The following is a 17,022-nucleotide window of genomic DNA, read 5'->3' on the forward strand; positions in this document are numbered from 1 at the left end:
ACATGAAGGATTATATGTTGGGTAACACAATATACTTGAAATTACATAATTATCTTATATGCATTTTTGAAAGATTTTTTTCAAATAAAGTGGAGGGATAATCATGTAATTTCAAGTGTATTGTGTAACCCAAATAGTAACCCTACGTGTACATGTAGCATTACCCATATAATAATGCATCATACTAAATTTTTATGATAATTGAATCAATGTCATGTCACCCGCGCCGAGTAGTATCTTAATAATAACATGAAATTTGTATAGTTAGCAAAATTATCTCGGTCAAATATTTAGTTTTATCTCAAGTATTTTTTTTAAATAAATAATACACTGTGCGAGAGTTATTATTCAAAATAAACTTCAAGTTTTCCGTCCTAATATTTATACGATATAGATATAGATTACTCATGATACTTATTGGGACACAAAAAAGTATGAATCCGAAAAGGCTATTATTTAAGGCGTATTGATCTGAATTGATTTAAATATTTTTTAATCAAACACAAATAATTTTTTTCATATTTAGTGAAAAATGTTTTCTTAAATTTTTTAAACAAAATGGAAGTGGAAGCCTAAAAGACAAATTTGAACTCTTTGAAAAGTGTTTGTTTAAGTAACTTTTTAAACGTACTTCTGCATCAAAACAATAATTTTTTACAATATATATATATATTTATATATACACACACATACATACATTTTTGGATTAAATAACTTTTCTGTTCAAACGCATTCTCAATTTTAGCTATTATATGTATTTATTAATTATAAATTATACATAGAAAAAAACAAAGCATCGAGTGATTAATGATGAAATCGCATTTAAATCTTAAATAAATGCAAATATATGTCCGTTAGGGTTACAATTCTTGAAATGCGGTCCAATTTGTTTGGGCTTTAATCAATAATTGGGCCGCTAGCGAGAAGCGCATCGGCTACTGAGTCCAAGTCTTGGGGGAAAAACACCCTGCACATCAACCAACCCGTTTCAAACAAAATTAGTGTGTCATAATTCAACCATAATATTACGCTGAGAGAGCACAAGTTGCTTCTGTGACCAAAGAAAACAACTATCAGAATGCAGAAAGCCATCCCATCCCCACCCTATGTTTAAAGAAATCAAAGGCCAAGATTTTAACCACGTTATACTGGACGAAAAACACTCTATGTCGTATAGACAACGCCTACCGCTTAAGTGTCGTTTCTTTGATGCGACTTAACCATTTGTTCCAGTGTTTGCTCCGAGGAGGAATAGGACCCATGGCTTAGCATTTGTTAACAATTTTAGAATGATATTATTAAAATTTATAGCTGCTGAAGACTGCAGCACTCATTTAAATTCTTGCAGTCGTGTGTCACATGTACATAATGCTTGCGGAACAAAGCAGCTGCATCGTTATGATCAAACAATACTATCATGAAAAGAGTTTAGCAATTTATTATATTCGTTACAGAGGCAAACGAGAAAGAATGCGACCTGCAAGTGTTGTGGTACAAGGTTTTGCTCACTTGATCAATGTCTGAAACGCCTTTAACACCAGCAACCACCTCGAGTACCTGCCTGGAAACGTTAACTGTATTATTTGACATGGTGCGATTACAATAGAGACTGTTGAGGGGAAAACTGAGGCTTATACAAAAGGGATCAGAATAAGATCAAATGCATAGATATTTCATTGTCTTTCCTCTCACCGTACTAAACATGGTTCATTTCGACCTTTGACAACACACTCTGGATCATACTTTTCCTTTTTCTTTGAAGGCCATAAAGATTTCACAAAATTAATCCCCGCGTGTGTATTCTTGATTTCACAGTAAGGAGAATCCGTTTCGATCATCATTCTTTCAAGAGGAATCCCCTTCACAACGTTGAGATTCTCAGCAGTCTTCAAAGAGCATCCGTTTACACCTTCAAAAGAAAGAATCAAATCCGATAAAAATAATTCTTAAGAAAATCAATACAATACATAAAAGATGCAGAGAACGGATATATCAAAATCCAACGAGAAGCAGGATAAGAATGGAATTCACCTAGAAATAGATTGTCAAATGAAAGAAGTCGATCACGATCTTCTGCACTGCCAGTAAAAGAATGAGCGACCCCAGAGAAGAACCTGCCGGACAATTTTTTTTTAGAAAAGGGAAAAACAGATGAACTACCGATCTGGACATGGCACTGAAAATTGAAATGCAGCAACTACTTGACACTTAACAGTTTCTATTTTAGCAACATGAAGAACATTAGAACTTTGATGGACATACTGACACCAAAAGATACCGGATAAGGTTTTCTAAATAGGACAATTTATTCAAAGTTTTCAATAAGTACACCAAAAAAATATCCAATAATTGATTACCATAACACGGAGGCATCATTATTTGCATTTACTGTATTATTAGCTGCAGAAATGGCTACTAACCCGTTGCAGTCAGTTTAAAATCTTACCTATGTTTGTTTTGCTTAAGAATGCCACAGAAATCCTCAGCAGCCGCTCGCATATGGAGAAACATTGGCAACTTTGTGGCATATGATAATTGAAATTGCTTCTCAAAGTACCTGAATTTTACTATATTAAAAACAGACATATTTGCAACAAGAAAAAGCATGATATGTATCAAAACAGAGATTCAAGAAACAAAAGGATTATATCACACACACGCACACATAATAACTCTCAGAGGTTCACTACCATTTCTTTGAACTCAGACCTCCAAATGCAAGATCAGAGGAAGGAAAATAATAACATTAGGAGAAAAATAATAAAAGATGAGCAAGTTGTTTGAGCAGGCACATACTTCTTTTGAATTTCAGGCGGGCAAAAGTGAAGCCTATCATAATCCAATCCACATTCTCCAATTGCCACCACCTTGCTTGAAATTAAGTTGACAGCAAAGAAATTACCAACAACTTCTTCATTAATCATGGCATGATTTAAAAAATAGGAACAACTCATAGTCCGATCAAATAATTTGGCACCAGTTGCAATGGCCAATAAGAGCATAGGCTACCAGCATACCTCAAACCAGTAATTTAATTAATGGCATAATTTGTTTTATGTAAGATCGGAAAGAAAATATATTCACTATGCTCGCATAAACATACTTTGCCTTTCTCAACTCCTTCTTTTGCCAAAGACAAAAGAGCCTCAAAATGCTTCTCTGCATCACCGCTGTCGTCAAATTCCTAATTGGCAGCACAGGAACCAAAAATTAAATTAATCCGAGGAAGCTAAGATCTTAGGGTGGTTTCTATTGACACATAAAAGCGGATATAGAATCTCACATTACATCTTGTTGGATGCACACCAACCGTGCAGAAAAGTCTTGCTGACATGACAAGCATTCACAATATAAGCAATCATTGTACAATGAAGAGGCAAACTAGTTGACAATAGCAAAAAGCAGCAGCATCATACTTGTTGAGAGAAAAAATATGCAAGGAGGAAGAAGAAGTCGAGAGAAAATTTCTCCATATCTGCTAAAATTGTAACTGTCAATTATGTACAACTACTCTAGTATTTATACCAAAGAATATAAAAGGAAAAGGAAAACGGTTTTATCAAACACGCCTTTAGCCTATACATTTACTAATTCTTAACACTCCCCCTCAAGCTTGATGTATGTCTAACATGCCAAGCTTGGACAATAAATAATGATGTTGATGACTTCCCAAAGCCTTTGTAAACAAATCTGCTGTTTGCTCCTTTGTTGGTATATAAGCTGTCTTGATAAGATTCTCCTGGATCTTCTCTCTTATTAAATGACAGTCTATCTCTATGTGTTTTGTCCGCTCGTGATATAATGGATTTGCTGCTATCTGCATTGCGGCCTTATTATCACAGTAGAGTGTTGTTGGCAGATCAACCTTCAATCCCATGTCTGTCAATATCCCTACAATCCATACAATTTCACACGTTGTTACAGCCATTGATCTATATTCAGCTTCCGCAGACGATCTAGATATCGTGGGCTGCTTCTTTGTTTTCCAGGATATCAAAGATTCTCCCAGCTTTATACAATAACCAGTCACTGATTTCCTACTCATCGGGCATGTCGCCCAGTCTGAATCACAGTAAGCTTTCAACACAAATGAACTCTGAGAAGACAAGAAAATTCCAAGTCCTGGTGCACTCTTCAAATACTTCAAAAGTCTGATTGCTGCCTCCATATGTGATGCCTTCGGTTCACTCATGAATTGACTCAAAGATTGCACAACAAAGCATATATCTGGCCTTGTGATTGTTAAGTACAGAAGTCGTCCCACCAATCTTCTAAATTCCCTTGGATTTTCTAACACTTTGTCATCAGAATTATCATTCTTAATGGAATTATCATATTCTTTGGTGGTTAGCTTCAAATTTTGCTCCATAGGTGTATTGATAACCTTCGCTCCAGATAAGCCCATATCTGATATCAATTCCAAAGTATACTTTCTTTGATTCAAGCATATACCCTTTTTAGAGCGAGCTACTTCGATGCCCAAAAAATATTTCAACTCCCCTAAATCCTTGATATGAAGTTTAGCATGCAAATACTTTTTAAGGGCCAAAATAGATGCTTCATGATTCCCCGAAATCACAATATCATCTACATATACTAACAACAAGGTGATAGATGTACCTTCTTGCTTAACAAATAGTGAATGATCGTGCTTGGACTGACTGAAACCAGCACCTTTCATAAGTGAAGCAAATTTCAAATTCCACTGTCGCGAGGCTTGTTTAAGACCATAAAGGGATTTGAGTAATCTACACACTTTGGTAACTGGAAACTCCCCCTGATTACCAAGTCCCTGAGGAATGGTCATGTAGATTTCCTCGTCAAGATCACCTTGCAAGAAAGCATTAGTGACATCCATTTGATACAATGGCCAATTGAGAACAGCAGCAACACTTAACAAGCATCTAACAGTTCCTATTTTTGCCACTGGAGAGAAAGTATCATGGTAATCAATGCCAGGAAGTTGAGTGTATCCCTTGGCAACAAGCCGTGCTTTGAAGCGATGTACACTGCCATCTGGATTATATTTAACTTTGTACACCCATTTATTCCCAATAGCAGATTTACCAGGTGGCAAAGACACAATTTCCCATGTTCGATTAGCTTCCAAGGCCGCAATTTCTGCATCCATTGCTGATTGCCAACGAGGATCACTCATTGCCTCATGATAACTCCTAGGTTCCTTAACATGAGATATGGAAGAAAGAAAAGCGTGATAAGAAGAAGACAATTTAGAATAAGAAACATAATTTGTGATAGGATATGGTGTAGAGCTGGAATGATTGATGGTAGGACAAGTATAATCATGGGACCAGATAGGAGGTCTAGACAGCCGAGAAGAGCGTCGAATATGTAAAGAAGAATCTGGTGCAGTAGATGAAGGAGAAGGAGACACTAAAGGTGGATCTGGAGTGTGTTCTAAGATAGGGACTGGAGAAGAAAAAACAGGTAAAGGTGGTGGAACATCAGAAAATGGAAATATGGATTCATGAAAAGAAACGTCTCGAGAAACAAAGAATTTGTGGGAACTAAGATCAAGAACTTTATATCCTTTTTGTGAAGTTGGATAACCAAGAAATACACATCGAGTAGCTCTAGGAGCAAATTTATCACCGCGTGGAAGGGAAGATGCATAACAAAGACACCCAAATGTTCGAAGGTGAGAATAAGAGGGAAAACGATGAAATAACATTTCATAAGGTGTTTTATTCGATAGTAAAGGAGTTGGTAAACGGTTAATCAAATAGACAGCCGTAAGTACACAATCTCCCCAAAATTTGTTTGGCAAAGAAGCTTGAAACTTCAAAGAACGAGCCATTTCCAATATATGTCGATGCTTCCGCTCAACAACCCCATTTTGTTGAGGTGTATAAACACAAGAACTATGATGGATAATGCCCAAGGAGGTAGGTACACTCAGTGCTGAAAAATTCAGCACCATTATCGGTTCGAAGTGTTTGAATAGAAGCAGAAAACTGATTGGTGATGAGAGCCACGAAGCCTTTAATCATTGAAAAAGTATCTATTTTTGAATGTATCAAGTAAACCCAAGTAGCACGGGTATAATCATCCACAATGGTAAGAAAAAATTTCTCTCCATTATAAGTAGCAGATTGAAAAGGGCCCCAAATATCCATGTGAATTAATTGGAAAGCATGAGTGGATACAGAAGATGCAATCTTTGGAAAACTCGATCTAGTTTGTTTGGATTGAGGACATATATGACAATGATGCATTGTAAAATCATGTGATAAGAATGGTAGCAATTTCATGCGAGATAAAGACATATGACCAAGGCGTTTATGCCAAAGAAATTCATTTGATATATCAGAAGTGGCTACATGCAAGTCAGAAACTAGAGTATTACAATAGGAAGGAAAAGAATTTTTAACAGAGACAGAGGAATCAACACTGCTGAAGTTAAAACTGGAGATGTCTAGGTGATAAAGTCCATTCTTCACTTTACCAATCCCCATTGTCTTCCCAGTGCATAGGTCCTGAAAGATACAAAAGCTGGGATGAAAAATGACAGAACAGTGATGATCTTTGGTGAATTTGGAAACTGACAACAGGTTGAAACGAAAATTGGGAATATATAGGACATTGTGTAAAGCAATGGCAGGGGTTATATTCACAGATCCTAGTTGAGTAACACTAGTTTTGTTACCATTTGGCAATTGAACAACCCCATTAGAACCAACATAGGATACAACATTATATAGATTTGCATCTCTCCCAACCATATGGTCATTAGCACCTGTGTCAACTATCCAATTTGAACATAAATGTTCATGAGAGATACCTGCCATATTTGCGGAACCTATCACAGTGTCAGTTGATGATTCCTTCTCCAACAACTTCAAAAGAGCAGCATATTGATCTGGTGTAAAAGAAATTCCAGGCACATTCTCCTGATTTGATACTGCATCTGGAACTACATCAGAAACAGTCATATTAGCCATGTTCTTGCCGAATTTTCCTTGTTCATGATGTGTGGCCTTATGATCATTTGTATTCCATCCTTGAGGCTTTCCTTTATACATCTTATGATTAGGTGGATATCCTACCAACTTGTAACATCTGGATTTTGTATGACCAGGCCATTTACAGTGTTCGCAAAACAGAGTGTTCCTTCTGCGCTCTTGCGATGAATAAAATGCTGCATTAGGAGTTTCAGCTAAAATCGGACCCATGCTGGACAAGCTTCGATGACATTCCTCCTGAGTAACAATAGCAAAGGCTTGTCCAACAGATGGAAGTGGGTGCATCATCAGAATATGACTCCTAATTTGTGAGTAACTGTCATTCAGTCCCATGAGAAATTGAAGAAGTTTCAGTTGTTGATCATGTTCCATGTATTGTTTTGCTGATTCACATGAACAAGAAGGCAAAGTCACGAGTGAAGAATACTCATCCCATAGCTGCCGTATTTTTGAATAATACACAGAAATTGTGTTTTGGCCTTGTGACAGTCGTCCAATTTCTCGATGCAATGAAAAAATTCGAGAGCCGTTCACCTTATCAAACCTCTCCTTCAAATCATCCCAAACACTCTTCGCATCCGTGAAGTAAACAATACCATAAAAAATCTCTTTCGAGACACCATTCATGATCCAAGACAACACAATTGCATTGCACCGCTCCCATTGTTTGAGATTAGCAGCATCTAATTCAGGACGTGTACAACTTCCATCAATAATCGCCAATTTATTCTTAGCTCGTAACGCAATTATCATTGCTCGACTCCAAATTCCATAGTTTTCAGTTCCAATCAATTGTTCGGATATCAAATTGATACCTGGTGCATCAGACGGAAGAATGTAGAGTGGATCCGAAATGTCAAGCACAGCCGTGGAATTACCAGATGCATAAGCCATTGATTCGATGAAAACCTATGCTCCAATCGAAATATCAGCTCGATTCAAATTGAAGAAAACCTAGATTGCTTTGATACCATGTTGAGAGAAAAAATATGCAAGGAGGAAGAAGAAGTCGAGAGAAAATTTCTCCATATCTGCTAAAATTGTAACTGTCAATTATGTACAACTACTCTAGTATTTATACCAAAGAATATAAAAGGAAAAGGAAAACGGTTTTATCAAACACGCCTTTAGCCTATACATTTACTAATTCTTAACAATACTCATATAGTGTAAAATTACATAGTAGAATGCGAAGAGCTGACCATCAGTTTCGGCGATAGCAAGAGCTTCTTTGGACTCCGTGAGGGATCCTCCAGTTACCTGAATCAGCAATCATAGAATCATAAATTTTCAGAAAATCCAAGACGAAAACACGAGACTGTCATTAGCGCTCCTACTTCAGCTCTAAAATTTAAAGAATCACTTCTCAAACAGAAAATGCATTTGAGCATGATATAAAAAAAATCAAAAGTATCAGCATTAATGTGGCAGAAACACGGATCTACACGTCCCGCAAGAAAGTTAAGTAATGAAAATTTCAACTTTAATTTAGTAGATGAATATACCACCAACATTTTCTCGAGCTTCGTTCGCTCAAAATTTCTCTCGACAACCAATCAAACCGTTTAATGTCAAATTTTATCCCCCAAGAACTCGACTTTAACGATTCTTTTGACATTTAAACCTCTCCAGCAACAAAATCAATTACAGAAACGAAAGTGCATACATGAATTCAAGTAAAATAAAATAATATGCTGAAAATATACTATGATCCGATTGACACCAGCGCTCCAGGCCCTGCTGAGCACGGCGGAAATATCAGCTACATGATAATGCTTCCCATTATACACTCCTCTGTACATACCATCTGCATTTATTATTCGATAAATGTTACTATTAAAGAACTAAGACTGCTTAAACAGATATAGAAAAGGAGAGAGAAAGGAAAGAAAAGAAAAACGAAATCGCACATTTGTACCTGTGAAATTGACGGCTATATCTGGAATCAAAACAAGCAGAAAAACAGGAATTTGGTTAAAAAAACTCGAAAGAATACAAAAATTGAAGAACAACAATGGCGATATCACTTGCCTATCATCTTTATGCTGCTGCTTGTCATGACCAATTTGTCAGAAAGAAGTGTTTGTGAAAATGTCAGAGAGTAATAGAGACAGGTAATCGGCGATTTTCACTTTTCTTTTCTAAATTCCAGAAGAAAGTTGTCTGAGTGAAAGCACGCGTTCAGCTTAAAGCCTTAAACCCATAGTTAAATCGTGTTTCATGAAAATGCGACAAGACAAAATATTTATTTTTCAGGCTTATAATTTCTTGTACACCTCTCCCTAATTCTAGATACTTTTTGTTTGTCATGGCCATCTAATATATGCAATTTATAAAATTATATTTATATAAAAATAAATAAATAAAGCAATTGCTAATTTTGATTCGAATGTTAGTCAAAAATTATTAAATGAGAAACAAAATATAGTTGGTAAAACTTCACAAATTTGAAATAATTCGATATTCATAGTGCGTTTTTCATATATTAATATGAAGCTCATGTGACATTAATGAATCTCTATTTCTTGGATCATTCTTTCTTTCTTTTTTCTTTTTTTTCCAAATACAATGATGGGCATATAATTTATATCTAAACTATCCAGATAAATAAGATTTGTGAACTTAAAAGTTCACGAGTCGTGAAATCTCATTTTTATTATTAGGACTTAGGATAAGAGAAATAATTGGTCCCCAAATCACTCATTTGATTCTTATTTCTTAATAATGTTTTTTATAAGCCATATTATATGTATATATAATTTAAGGAGAGTGGTATTTACACTCCACATTTTGTTAAATGCACTCTATTTTTTATTTTACTCTAAAAATTTACAATTGCAACTTTTTATTAATGGTTTTATTTTTAGCATACTCATTCATAGTTTCAAACCTTCTACTCTTAAAATATGTTATCTATAACATCAATTACTCAAAATAATATAGTTAAATTTGTTAATAAAAACACACTAAAATATCAAAAAATAATTATTAATTTTACTTTCATCTAAACTTATATTTTCTTTTAATTTTTCGAAAAAAATGATAGTTCATTTTTATGTTTTAGTTTTGTTTATTGAGTATAACCTATCTCCTTAATTTTTTTTTATTGTAACTTAAAATTTTAAAATTTCAAATTAATTATAATATCTTATAAAAAGATATATAACTTAATAACAAAAAATTTATTTTAAAAACATTTTTATAAATTTATAGTTGATATATTTGTATATTAGCATAAACCAAAATAAACACAAATTAATCTTAATATTTAGTGTTTATATACATTATAAGAATTGAGTTTAAATAATATTTTTATATTATAAAAATTATGTTTTTAGTCACGAAAAAATATATTACAAAATAAAAAGTATAAAAAAACATAGAAATTTAAATTTTAGTCTTAAATTTTAAAATAGTTTGCATTTTAGATTAAATTTTAATAAATTTTTTGTAAATCCAATATTTTGTATATATATATATATATTACGTTTTGAAAAACTTCGATAATCAATCGTATATTATTCTAAAATTTAGGATAAAAATATAAAATAATATTAAATTTTACTATCAAAATAAAATATTTTCATTATTTTATATTTTAATTATATTCGATAAAGTATGACCCAAACTTTCTAAAATATTAATACAGTAGTAGTTAAAACAAAAGTGTGTATGATTTTTTTTAAGGTAAATCAAAATTCTATTATATAAGAAAAAATTATGATAAAGGTAATTTTGTATAATATTAAATTAATTAGATAAAATGAAGTGTTATCTGTCCATAATTTAAATCGTATAAAGCTTTAGCTCTCGTTGACTTGACTTGGGAGAAAGTAGTGGTGGGATTGTGCAAGGATATGGCCGCCTCCAAGGACTACTGGTCTCCTGCACTCATCTATCCTATTAAATTCATTAGTATATTGCCAGAGAAAGTATATACTTAAATTTGAGCGAATTTATAATATTTTTAACATTAAAATAACGAATCAAATTACATACACATAATAGTCTTTGATTTTTAATTAAATTTTAATGTAGAATAGAGTAAAAAATAAGAGAACTCTTTTTTATAAAACAAATAGCATTCATAAGTCAATTTACATAAAATAATATCTTTACATAATATGACAAACAAATATCTCTGGTCAACTCCTATCGGCCATTTCTTGGTACTTTTTTTTTTTTTTCTTCCATGCATCAAACTCTAAACCCCATCTCTCTCTGATCATCAATATCAACATCATTCGATCGATTATTGCTATTACATTCACACAGATTCTACAAAAATGAATGATCTTTTCTCAGGATCATCCTTCTCTCGTTTCCGAGACCAAGATCAATCCCCAAACTCCCATTCAGTCGAGATGACAAACTCCGGCGGAGCCAATCTCGACAAGTTTTTCGAGGACGTGGAAGCCATAAAAGACGATCTCCAAAGCCTGGAATCTCTGTACGCACAGCTCCAGGCATCCCACGAGCAAACCAAGACCATGCACAACGCAAAAGCCATCAAAGATCTCCGATCACGCATGGAGGCTAACATCTCCGCCTCCCTCAAGAAAGCCAAGATCATCAAAGTCAGATTAGAAGCACTGGATCGCTCCAACGCCGCCAACCGGAGCATCCCCGGCTGCGGCCCGGGAAGCTCCTCCGACCGAACTCGAACCTCCGTGGTCAACGGCCTGAGGAAGAAGCTTCAGGAAACCATGGCCCGGTTCAACGACCTGAGACAGAAAATCGGGTCCGAGTACCGGGAAACGGTCCAGCGGAGATACTACACGGTCACCGGCGAGAATCCGGACGAGAGGGTGTTGGATCAGTTGATAGAAACAGGGGAGAGCGAGAGCTTTCTGCAGAAAGCGATAGAGCAGCAGGGGAGAGGGCAGGTGATGGACACTATAATGGAGATTCAAGAGAGGCACGATGCTGTGAAGGAAATAGAGAAGAATCTGCGGGAACTGCATCAGGTTTTCTTTTTCTTTTTCTTTTTTTTTTTTACGTGGGAACCTGTGGTCGCTGTTGCGCTATGAATAAACCTCTGGACTAACGCAATAGGCTGCATCAGGTTTTCTTGGACATGGCGGTCCTGGTGCAGAGCCAGGGGGAGCAGCTGGATGATATCGAGAGCCAGGTGAATCGGGCTAGCTCTTTCGTTAGAGGCGGGACTCAGCAGCTCGAGGTTGCTAGGAAACATCAGAAGAGTTCGAGGAAATGGGCTTGTTACGGCATTATTCTCGTGCTGGTCATTATCTTGATCATTGTTCTATCCATTCGCCCGTGGAAGAAGTGAAGTGAACTTATATATACAGATCATTAATTACTTTTTCTTCGTTGTGTTTGCTTGTTTTTGTTAAGTCTTGGAAAATTATAGGGGATTATATATTCGAAGATTTTTAATCAGGAAAAGCCTGATTAATTCAATCGTTAATTTCATGTATTTCTGTCGGATCTAATTTTAACTCGTTATTTGTGGAATTTTCTTCGAGGAATAGTATACTGTTCAAACTTTAAAGTATTAATTGTTACGATTGCTAATTTTTATGCCACGATTAAAACGTCGTCCTTTGTTTTTATATATTACCTGCAGACCAATGATTCCATTTAGAAACAACAAATTAAACAAATAAATATAATTCTGCAAGTTGCTGGTTGATTGGCCCGTGGCCGCCCAGTCAAAACAATACAGATAATTAAACATTATTAATTAATTAACAAAAGTGTGTGGTTTACCTACAAAGAGAAATGGAACAGACGTGCAAAGCTAGCCGAGTTCTATCTAATATCTATATATATAGAGAGAGAGGAGACGTGGGAAAGAGATGTATTAATTGCATGGAGACGACTTCTGACTTCATAATAAAAATTATGTTCATAAATTCATTTCTAAAAAAGAAAACGTTAAATTGCCGATGACAGATTCAAAACTACAAAAAATAAATATGAAAAATTATAGTACTTAAAGTTATAATTAGGAGCGCATAGAAAATTGAAAACTCATTCGAATTAATTAATTAATGTAACGAATATATGTATAAGGGTATTTTTCATTACGATTAAATCATATAAGCTATAAGAGATATGCAAATAGGGTGGCTCACTTTTTAGCTTGAATTTTTTAGTTTTCATCTTGTATTGAATGTACCAATTATGAAATTTTTCCAGATTGGTTCCGAAATACTGTACTATAGAGTCCCAGACACTTTGAACTAATATATTTGGTTCTTCTTTTTTTTAAAAAAAAAAAACTTGTTACAATATTAATGACAATTACTTAGAATTTGCTTATTGTTTAGACTCTCCATTTTACTTTGTTCGATAAACTTGTGTAGCATATACGCAGATAATTTTTTTTAATTATTATTATTAATTTGTCATTTGAAGTAACATCATGAATAATAATAAGTTCGATCGGAAACTTCAAAATTCAAGTCCAAATTAACTAAATCTTTTTAAGAAAATGTTGTATATATAGGCACCAATATTTTGGTTGGCTGTGTATAATTTTTCTCTAGATAGCTAAAATAAAAAGTTTCCTAGTAAATTAATTACTAGATCGATATATGGATCTCAAGATGGGTATGCACAAATGAGATTATGAGGTAAGCATGAAGGATTCCTCCAAGCCTTAGCATGCAATCGCAACATTTCTCTTGCTCTCTCCTTTATCTTACTCCCACAATCCACTTGAACAACCAAGCACAATTTCGCCACCACCCCAGTCTGCAACATTTCCTGCAAAACTCCGGCCGTAGCCGAAAACTTGGAGATCGAATGCAAGATCCTCACACCCCTCTCGCTCGCCACCTGAGAGATCCGAAGTATTTTCTTCGAAACAACCGCTATTCCAGCGCTGTGACCCAGCAGCTCGGCTCGCCCCTCCGCGCACTGGCACAGCATGTCCAGCACCACCAGCATCATTTCACTGGCCCTTTTGTCCGTCGAGTCGAGTAAAAGATCGATTAACAAAGGAACCACGCCTGTTTCCACCGCTTTGAACCTGTTCCTCCCCCACGGACACACGTTGATCAGCACTTTGAGCGTGGCTTTCGTCGCCTTTTTCGAGAACTCGTCGTTCAAAATCTGCGCGCATTGGATAAAGAACTCGGAGCTTAAGTTGATGGTGATCCGACCCGGATCGGCTACTTCAAGAATCGAGTTCAGTAGCATGATGGCATAAGCCCGTGATTCATACCTCCCGATTTGCATCATATTAGTCAATGATTCGACGAATTCTTGGCTGCCGACTGATTTCAACCATGATTCTGAAAGATGGAGACCGTGAAGAATGCTCACAGCCTCCTCGCAAATCAATCTCGATTCGGCACGATACGCTTCAAGGGTTTTATTCACGATCAAAGACGCCAAGAAATCGGGTGTACCGACTGCTTCCATGCATCTTTTATTGGTCTGATTCTGGGAAGCGATGGAGTTGAGTCGTCGTAAGCAATCCATCTGCATATGCGGAGACTCGGCGTCGTTGAGTAGCTTCAGAACCTCGGACTTGCTGACCGGAGATCGCGGCGTGGGGAGCCTTTCGAAGCCATGCGAGGCGTGGAGGGTGCACCAAGATTGGATCAGGCGCCTGAGGGTGATGTTCGGTGTGAGTTCGGAGTCGGGGAGGAGCTGTTTCGTGACCGGACATGTGTTGTTTTTTAGAGCAAACATCCATTTTTCGATGCTGTCCCTGTCGAATGTCATGCCGGTGGAGATCGTCACGGGGTCTTTCATCATGTCTAGAGTGATCGGACATAGAAAATATGGAGGGATTTCGATTTCCGCCATCGATATCTTTATAACCAAGAATCACTGAACTTTTAGGTTTGGGATCACTTGGGAGAATATATATGGGATCTGGTTTATTTGCTTTTTGTTTTTTGAAAATTGTGGTGTTGGAGAATAGGTTTTATATGTGGGAGAGAAATGGAAAGTCAAAATTTTCAAAAGTCAACACACGGAATTGTGTGTAATTTGTGTGCTTAATTGGTGTGTGGTTGAGAGAGAGGATGGGAACTAAATAATAACTCTTTCATTTTTATTTGTATTTATTTTAAAATGTTTTGGGGGGTTTGGACTTGGACTTTTCTAAGTTTGTTATGTGTAATAAATAAATAAAGTTGTGGATATATACATGCATTTTGTGGGGTGGAATTAGTTGTCTGCCACCGACGCTTTGACTTTCTCTTCGCACGTGGTGGATCTTTTTATAAATTAAATTATAAATTATATAATAAGAAAAGTCAAATGGCAATTTGTGAATTTTAATCACAAGTGTTTATACTTTAATACGTACCTTTTTTATATTATATTCAATTATTATACTAATGGCTTAGATTTGTAGATGAATTAAAAGCCACGTCCTTTCTGGGATAAATGTTTTGACTTCTAATTCTCGTAATAAAAGATTGCATGTGTCGAAATATTATTTAAAATGCAAAACTATGGTTTCAGAACGCAAATAATAATCTATCATCATCGAACATAATCGTGCTTATTTTTCTCTGGCTACCGAAGAGTTGTTATTATTGCATGATGTATTTTTAAATTCTTAACATGTTAAAATTGAATTAGATTTTTATAAATAATAAATAAAAGTAAAAATGTATTAGCTTTGTGTAATAAATTATAACTTCGTAGTTAATTGGCTGCTGAAACCTTCACTGTCTGGGCCATTCTGGTCAACCCTGCCTCTTGCTCGAAGCACACGGAATTTGCAATTAAATCCTAAACTTAATTTTACTGAAATTTTTCTGCCTTTTTTTCCATCAACTTGGTCAACTTTTGTGTTATATATTAAATAAGTCAATTGATCAAGAGAATTGATGGGTCGATATGGCAAATTGACAATGTCACTGTCTCAATGGGAAAAAGAAAAACTCTTAATTATATATATTTATTAATTATTCGCCTCCACATCGATAAAATCTTCTTCCAACGGGTATTATTTATGTTATAAATATATCAGTATTGTAGATGATTATCTTATTTAATTATATTATATTTGAAAGATTTGTGATTCGATAAATTTGTCAATATAATATTTTTAAAGAAAAATTTGTATCTTGTAATATTTTTTTATAATAAATAGGGTGATTAATTTCAATGAAAATTACATCTGACTATTGACTGATATGAATTCTCTCTACTCATTTATCTATTTCTATTATGATTTATTATATTATCAGCACGATGTTGTAATCAACTGAGAATGAAAATAATTCTCGTTTTACTGTTATTGAAATATCACAACGTGTTGTCAATACTCAATTTTTATGAGAGATATTTATTGGTGCTCTAGAAGTAGCACAATAAAAATAATTGATATATTGATGTACATGAAATATCATGAATATGTTGATGACAATAAAGTAGCACAACATGATTTTATATTGAGAATTTGAAGAAATTCATTATCATTATGTAATATATTGAGAATTTTGAGATATTCATTATTACGATTTTGATATACCGAAAGAGATTCATGATTATGATATAATGTATAGAGAATCTAATAGATTCATGATAAAAGATATGATATATAATTTCGTATATAAAATTAAAAAATCCATGATAGATATGTAATATGATATCCAAGATCTATAAATACTATTGGAAGATATAGATCTATGTCAAAATATATCAATGTTTATAAAAAAAAATTGATCAAAGATTTAAGATTTGTTGATATTCATGAAGAATATTTGAGAGTTGATATTTACACTTCATTTTATGTTATTTATACTCCATTTGTGAGTAAATTGAACACATATTTTACACATTAAGTGGAGTGTAGATAATACAAAATGGAGTGTAAATATAAACTCTCAGAATAATTATATAAGGAAAATATAATTTAATGTTCTTTTCGTTGTTGAGAATATTATGAATTGAGAAATTTAGTACAATTTCTCAAATAATATCGATATATGATCTAAAATTGTCAATATCTTTAAGAAAAAATTATTAAAAATATATTAGATATATATATATATGTATATATATCAAAAGATATTGACTTGATTTCGATTCAAACATATATTTG

At 34.4% G+C, this 17,022-nt stretch overlaps 4 protein-coding genes across 4 annotated transcripts; 1 reads left to right on the forward strand and 3 right to left on the reverse strand.

Moving 5' to 3' along the window:
* Positions 1-798: 798 nt before the first annotated feature.
* Positions 799-9,151, reverse strand: LOC140882088 (uncharacterized). Its single transcript, XM_073287842.1, has 12 exons — positions 9,015-9,151; positions 8,902-8,922; positions 8,690-8,790; positions 8,186-8,243; positions 3,284-3,327; positions 3,104-3,184; positions 2,797-2,867; positions 2,447-2,557; positions 2,032-2,114; positions 1,693-1,909; positions 1,478-1,561; positions 799-967 (listed from the first exon to the last, which is right to left on the reverse strand). The coding sequence occupies exons 1-12, from the start codon at positions 9,040-9,042 to the stop codon at positions 898-900; spliced, it is 969 nt and encodes a 322-aa protein (XP_073143943.1). The 5' UTR covers positions 9,043-9,151; the 3' UTR covers positions 799-897.
* On the reverse strand, positions 6,381-8,170 carry LOC140882087 (uncharacterized). The gene is made up of 2 exons (XM_073287841.1): positions 6,803-8,170; positions 6,381-6,497 (listed from the first exon to the last, which is right to left on the reverse strand). Exons 1-2 carry the CDS (start codon positions 7,875-7,877, stop codon positions 6,463-6,465), a joined length of 1,110 nt encoding a protein of 369 aa, XP_073143942.1. The 5' UTR covers positions 7,878-8,170; the 3' UTR covers positions 6,381-6,462.
* A 1,942-nt stretch (positions 9,152-11,093) lies between the features above and the next one.
* Positions 11,094-12,474, forward strand: LOC140883525 (syntaxin-121-like). Its single transcript, XM_073290030.1, has 2 exons — positions 11,094-11,950; positions 12,049-12,474. The coding sequence occupies exons 1-2, from the start codon at positions 11,270-11,272 to the stop codon at positions 12,271-12,273; spliced, it is 906 nt and encodes a 301-aa protein (XP_073146131.1). The 5' UTR covers positions 11,094-11,269; the 3' UTR covers positions 12,274-12,474.
* Positions 12,475-13,376: 902 nt separating this feature from the next.
* LOC140882031 (E3 ubiquitin-protein ligase PUB23-like) lies at positions 13,377-14,853 on the reverse strand. The gene has a single exon (XM_073287758.1). The coding sequence runs from the start codon at positions 14,763-14,765 to the stop codon at positions 13,551-13,553; it is 1,215 nt and encodes a 404-aa protein (XP_073143859.1). The 5' UTR covers positions 14,766-14,853; the 3' UTR covers positions 13,377-13,550.
* Between the last annotated feature and the right edge of the window lie 2,169 nt (positions 14,854-17,022).

Source organism: Henckelia pumila, chromosome 2 (genome assembly GCF_033568475.1).
Source record: "Henckelia pumila isolate YLH828 chromosome 2, ASM3356847v2, whole genome shotgun sequence".
NCBI classification, from domain to species: domain Eukaryota; kingdom Viridiplantae; phylum Streptophyta; class Magnoliopsida; order Lamiales; family Gesneriaceae; genus Henckelia; species Henckelia pumila.